Here is a 6,979-nt window from a genome sequence, read left to right as displayed (position 1 = left end):
TTAGCACGTTTCGCTTTGTTTTCTTCACTTCACTCGTGCCTTTTTGAATTTTAGATAAGTCGAAACCGAATTGATCATCTTTAGGTTTCCATTGTAATCCGAGTATTTTCACTTCGTTCTCATTCGATATATTATTTTCGGTTGAAACACCAGTTTGTTCCCACGTGTTTTTGAGCTCCTTCGAATTCAAACACCATTTTCTCAATTTCATTCCGGCCTGCTTCATTACTTCCTGGGCGTTTTAAGCGAGCTCGTACGCGTTTTTCGCGTTTCTGGAACCTGAGCGCAAATCATCCACATAAAGGTCTCTACTAAGAGCGACTATTTCTGGTTTTTTGACGTCATATTTCTTTAAATGTGTTTTAATGGTTGCGGCTAGAAGGAACGGCGAACTAGTGACACCGAAGGGTACCCTCGTCATACGCATTACCTCGAAATCTCCAATTTTGGGTGAGTTTTTTTCTTATTTTGTCCACAAAAATCTCACCGCGTCTCGATCTTCCGATATCAGTTCGTCCTGTAGAAACGCCTTCTCCAAATCCGCTACAACCGCTATTTCGTGAATTCTGAACCTAAGCAGTAACTTCAACAGGTCAGGGTTGAGATTTGGACCGCTCGCCAGACAGTCGTTAAAAGACGGAACATTTCGAATATGGAAAGACGCGTCAAAAACAACTCTCAATTTTGTTGTTGCGCTCGATAATCTCGTGACTCCGTGGTGCGGCATGTAGTACGTGCCAGGAACGAACGTTGGTTCTTTCACCGTTTTGATGATCCCCAAATTCCGTTGTTCTTCAATTATTGCTCGGTAATCTTGATAATACTTGGGGTTTTGTTTAAACTTGTTGGTAAGAGAATTCATACGCTTCACTGTTGTGCTCAGGTTATTTGGCAAATTTATTTTCTCTGTAATCCATGGTAACCTTACTTTATACCTCTCGCTCTGAAATGTTGTGTTTCCTTCGAATTGTTTCATGACCTCATCGACCTCTTAGGGTATTTATCTCAAATCGATTCATATCTACGTTGGAAAGTTTTTGTGGTCCTTGCAAGACTCATCCAAATTTTGTTGGTAAGGCGACTAAACCTTCTCTGAGGACTTCTGCCTTCATCTGTGGGTTCGCAATTTCCTAGTACAGATCGCTTCCTATCATAATATGTATAATTCCGACGGTTCGTCAGCGAGTTGTAAACCTCTATTCTTCATAAAGACCTCTATTTCTTTATAGTTGGCAGTAGTCGCCGCTTGACACAAGTAAGGAACTTCTATGGCTTCGATAGTCACGGTACCTCGTCCCGTCTTTTCGTTCTCAAAAGTTAGCCTGACTCGTCTTCTCTGCAATCTCGCTTCAATGCCATCATCCAGCTGACATCTTACTTGCGCTTGAGGCGTTTGAGGGATTTCGAGCTATTGCTTGGGCGGTTTTCATTAGAATTTCACTCTGACAATGTACCGCGCTCACTTCTACGCTCTTCTGAGCAGACTCCTTAATATTATTGTTTCTATCTTGAGTACTTTCTTCCATAAAACTTATTCTTGATGATTTTTTATGAGCAGTATTTTTTCACACACCACCATGTTGTGACGTCGGCCTCCGCACAATCTGCAATTTCTGGAAATCAACGGACAATTTCTAGCGTCATGATTACGTCGAATACAAATGAAACAACGACCTTGGCGTTTTACCTTTTCTCGTTTCTCAACTAAAGTAAAATTCCTGCAGTTGGACGAAGCGTGGGACTTCTTTTCGCAGAATATGCAGAAAATATTCCTTTGATCAACTTGAGTTGAGATTGCGGAAGTTGAAGACACGTGTTCTTTGTAGCGATCGTTCTTGTTTTCGTATCTTGACGTTTTTTTAAATTCCTAACATTAACTTCACAAGATTCTAACAACTGGAGTGAGGCCTTTAAATTCTTGGAATTTGTAACCGCTTCAATTTTCATAAGAGTCTTTAGGTGCTTTTGAATAATGAAATCCTTTCGTCTGTACGTTCTTCGTAAGAAATCCACCATTTCGTCATAAGCCTCGTCCGATCCGTCGTAACCGGCTACTGCGTTTCTAGCTTCACCCACCAAATACGACACTAGATAGTTGTATTTTTCTACCTTTTGTAAATCCGCGTCGTGTACAGCTGCTTTGAATCTGCTCCAGAAGAAATGGAATTTCGTCACGTCACCGTCGAACGTAGGCATCTCTAGTTTCGGTAGAGTTGTCACTGAGGATGTCTGTTTCTTCGCTGTTGCTAACTTTCGGTTGGCTTTGTTTCTGACCAAGATGATTCGGTCCATAAATTTTCGAGTGTCCATTACTTCTCGCTGGGTATCCTCTACTCGTACTAGACGGCTGATCTTCTTGTCCAGGTGCTTTAGCTCTGCTTCCCTCGAACTCAATAGGCTCAGGTTATCCTCGATGTCTTCGGTGTGCAGATACATCGCCCTTGATAAATCGTTCAACACGCTCAATATCAACATCGTACTTTCCCTCAATGTCCCTCCCATCGCATTTAGTTTCGTACATTCCTCAGTTTGTTTCGTTCTTCTTGCCAGCTCCGCCAAATTAATATCGTCGTCTGAGTCGAGGTCGTTCATTTTTTAATCAACTTGCTGATCGAATCTTCAACTTGATGGTTGACACACAGTTCTCTGGATCTTTTTCTTACCGAACCAAAACCCAACTCCCGGGTTTCGGCACCAAATGTTATGGTTGGGATAATGTAACTATCTCTATATGGTTCGGTGGTTGGAAGAGTCTTTTTATTTGGCGAATCGCGGCCGACTGAAAAACCACGTTTCCTATTTTAATTAATAATTGACACTTTGCACTATAACTCTCACTATAATTCGGTTTAATTTCGTTTAAATAACTCAACTCTTAATATTTTAAAAACTCAATTTGATCGACCGTCTCACTCCTTTCAAAACCAATTCTCAACTGAAAAAATATAATTTTCAAATCCTCTTTTTGCGCGTGGAGTGAAAACGTTTCACGCACAAACTTAAACAATTTAATTTCTTTAAATTACTTTCGAAAATATACGACACATAACAATAATATTAGCACGTGATACAATAACACAACTATTCAATACAGCACAAATATATAGTAATTCCTTTACAATGTTTTACATCTTAAATTTTTATACATATATTAACGTTTCAAATATTTCTATTTTGGATATATTTATAATAGCGCAACAGCATCGTTTCGTGTTCCGGAATAACGAAAAAGAGAAAGCGTTACTTGTGTGTTACTAGGGAAGGCATTCCTTCCGTGTTCCGGGGTAACGAAATGAGAAAGCGTTCCTTTCTTGTAACTAGGCAACGAGAGAAGGGAACACGTTCCTTTCGTGTTACTAGGCAACGAGAGAAGGGAACGCGTTTCTTCCGTGTTCCTGGGTAACAAAATGAGAAAGCGTTCCTTTCGTGTTACTAGAGAACGAGAGAAGGGAACGCGTTCCTTCCGTGTTCCGGGGTAACGAAATGAGAAAGCGTTCCTTTCGTGTTACTAGGCAACGAGAGAAGAGACAGCGTTCCTTCTGTGTTCCGGGGTAAATAGATTAGGGAACGCATTCCTTCCGTGTTATGTATATAAGATGTTTGCTGACCAAAATCGAAAAATAATCCAAATTCAACAAATGCTTGTGAAATCTAACGAGGTTGGATTTTTCGACATAAATATACTTCCACCACTGCCCATGTCATCACAGAAGACGTTAGACCAATATGAAACCATTGTTGAAGAAAAAATCTAAGAATTATAATTGTAATGTAATATTTTTTGAATCAATGAAATAAAAATTTATTAAGTTTGATGAAAAATGCGAGACTTATAATTAATCAATGGGTGGAAATTGCTTAGTGGATACTGTGAGCAGAGTTTTGAATAGTACATTTGCTCATAAGCTTGTTCTTGGAATGACCTGGTGTGGAAACACGGGTTGCATAGAATTTAACAAGCTTCAAATGAAAGATGTTAAAATTGGTAATAAAAAATAAGGCATAAAATGAATATGTGAATCTCATTTGTGTTTAATGGGGTGTACAGATGGTGTTTGCCAAATGACAAACTATCGAAAAGCGAGTTCCATGATATCGAATCAGTTATCAAATCCTGGTTAAAACACCAAAATGATCGTTCTGGTGGTAGAGTTAAAAGAGCTCTAAATCCCAAACAAGTAAGTTTGGATAAAAACCGTTAACAGAAAAAAAACTTAGATCACAATCATTCTTCAACTGACTGGGATTGATATAAATATTTTCTTTTACATCATTTAAGGTGCATAATGATGTCTAATAATACATTTTTATAATGCATAAATTAAATCTAGACTTTTTATGAAGTAACCCATTAAATACTTAATTTTGATACTTAAAAAGATGTTTTCAAAATATAATGTCAATATTAATAGTTCCTACTTCTCTATGAGGCATCTTGTTACAAGGTCCTCAAATGATCAATACTTTCTTAATGTATTACTGTTTAAATATGAGTGAATACATCAGTAAAAGTATAATGATGTCTAATAACACATTTTTATGTAGTAAATCACTACGCACAAAACTTTAAAGTTTTAAAGATGTTTTGAATATAAAAGAAAATAATATTTTGTAACAGATCCTCAAATGTTAAAAGTGTATTATGATGTTTAATAATAATAACGACTATATAGGTTTTTTTCATGTAGCTATTCACTACGTACTAAATTTAAGTACCTAAAAGCAGCTGTTTTCAAACTAAAATATTACTATCAAGTTCCTACTTTGCAATGAGCTATCTTGTACCTTGATCTTAAAATTTTAATTTGTCATAAATAGGGGTTTTACTGTATTACTATACTATGTGTTTAAATATGAGTAAATAAATCATTAAAAGTGTAATGATATTTTTTAAAGTATTTGAAGTGCAATTGTTTTACATATGAAAGTGGTTTTTTTCTATATCACTAAAATGTAATATTAAGTAACTGTTTTATATTTTCTTGTATTTTATAAGGAACTTTTTATTTCCAAGTAGTAACCAGAGGAAATAAAATCGAAGACATTAAAATTAATTTTATGTATTATGACAAGCACTAAGAAAACATTTTCAGGCTTTTATATTGTTAGGATTTGTTCTTTTAAGATAAATAGCACATTTGTGTTTACAAAATAATGGAAAATTATTATCGATTCAAAATCAGCTTAATTACTGTTAAGGCATAGCCGTCTAAACCCTTAAGGCCTTTTTACGAATGATCATAGTATTTTTTTCCTAACGTTGGTAACCTGCAAGATGTCGATCGATTAAGGAAAGAATAACCCAAACATTTGCTGTAGTGGAAATCGGGCATCGGCTACTTGTGTTTTGTTAAGAATCATGTAAATTATATACAATTATATTGTTGAATTGCGAAAACTAAACGTTGTTTATATTTTTCTATTTTAAAACTACTTTATTGCAAATTTAAAGAACTTTCGTAGATAACTTAAATATGAGCTGCTATAATCATAAGCCTAGGCTTAGAGGTCCCAGCCAAGCCAGCCTAAAACTACAAATAACTTTTTCTATTTTATTTAGGTTTTAGCCTCTTCATTTATTTACATTGGTGTAAAGTTCCTAAGTCTGAGAATCCTAAAGTAATAAGCAATGGTGAATTCCTGCAGTATTAAAGGTTGTCCTTCTACGTGCCAAAATAGTAATATAAGTATTCACAATGTACCTAAAAATGACATCCTTCGAAAAAAAATGGGAAGAAGCTTTGGGATTTAAATTACCAACTAATTTCAGAATCTGTAGCAAGCACTTTGTTGCATCCGACTTCAATATTTCAAAAAAACAAAAGAGATTCTACCCAACTGCTGTACCTTCAGCTATTGATGGATTACCTTCAGCTAAATAACAACACTTATCACCAAAACTAATTTCTTCAACACTTAAAGATTCAACCATCCCAATTACATCAGTTATTTATAAAGCTGCAAGATCTCCACTGCAAAGCGTTCAAGAGAGTCCTAAGAATTTGCGTAATGGAAAACGAGTTACATCTAGAAAGAGATTGTTTTTGCAAAATGTTGTTCAAAATGAAGATATTTATTTAAGCCCACCAAGCTTAAAAGTAACTAAAGCAGCGCTGGATCTTGTTTCCCCAAAAATGCTCAAAGAAAAGTGCCAAATGTTGAAAAGGAAATTAGAAATGTACATGAATGTAACGAAGACATTTTATATCCAATCAAACATTGGATTGTTCAAATGAAACAGACACACTCTCAAATGAATACACAGCAACAGCAAGTCAATTTTCAACAACACATGATATTGCAATTCAAGTCTCCAGTGGAAATAAAAAAAAAATATTAAAACATCCTCAACGCGAAAGCAGAGTAGACTGATAGCAAAATTAAAAAAGAAATTGGTAAAAGCTCAGGAGAAATCACAAAAATTATCTGTGAAATTAGAAGATCTAAAAACTCAGACCAAGATTTCTGGAAAAAATATTATTCCGCACCTTAATAAAATCTCGACTGCTAATGATGGTGGTTGTTTAAAAGCAAAATTCATAATGGAACAAATATTTTCATTCGGGTTGAGGAAAACCAAGTACCAAGAATCAACTATTAAAGTTAGTGTGCTACTAAATCAAAAATCTCCTAAAGCTTATCGCTATATTAGGAATTTGGGTGTCCTTCGCTTACCACATTCCTCGACTCTAAAACGATACTTGGGTTGTAATACAGGAGAAACGGGAATAACTTCATTAGTGAAGTTCAGATTGAAGGAAGAGTTTAAAAGGCTTAAAAGTGACCGTGAAAAATTAGGCTCACTTATTTCAGATGAAACAGCAATTAAAGCAAAGTATTTGTATGATAGAAAATTAGACACCTTTTTTGGCCAGTATGAAATAAGTCCAGAGGCTCTCGGAATGACTCCATCATTGGCACACAGCTATTGTGTTTTATTTACCAAGGTCTTTCAACCGATGTTCGTATCCCTGTGGCA

At 35.7% G+C, this 6,979-nt stretch overlaps 1 protein-coding gene across 1 annotated transcript; it reads right to left on the bottom strand.

The window, feature by feature from the left end:
* Window positions 1-463: 463 nt before the first annotated feature.
* LOC149926302 (uncharacterized) lies at window positions 464-976 on the bottom strand. Its single transcript, XM_090159319.1, has one exon. The coding sequence runs from the start codon at window positions 974-976 to the stop codon at window positions 464-466; it is 513 nt and encodes a 170-aa protein (XP_090015445.1).
* Window positions 977-6,979: the final 6,003 nt, after the last annotated feature.

Source organism: Leiobunum rupestre, chromosome 9 (assembly GCF_980474605.1).
Source record: "Leiobunum rupestre chromosome 9, qqLeiRupe1.1.hap1, whole genome shotgun sequence".
In the NCBI taxonomy this organism is placed as follows: domain Eukaryota; kingdom Metazoa; phylum Arthropoda; class Arachnida; order Opiliones; family Sclerosomatidae; genus Leiobunum; species Leiobunum rupestre.
The sequence above is the reverse complement of the archived record's forward strand: the minus strand, read 5'-3'. Positions and strand labels throughout refer to the sequence as shown.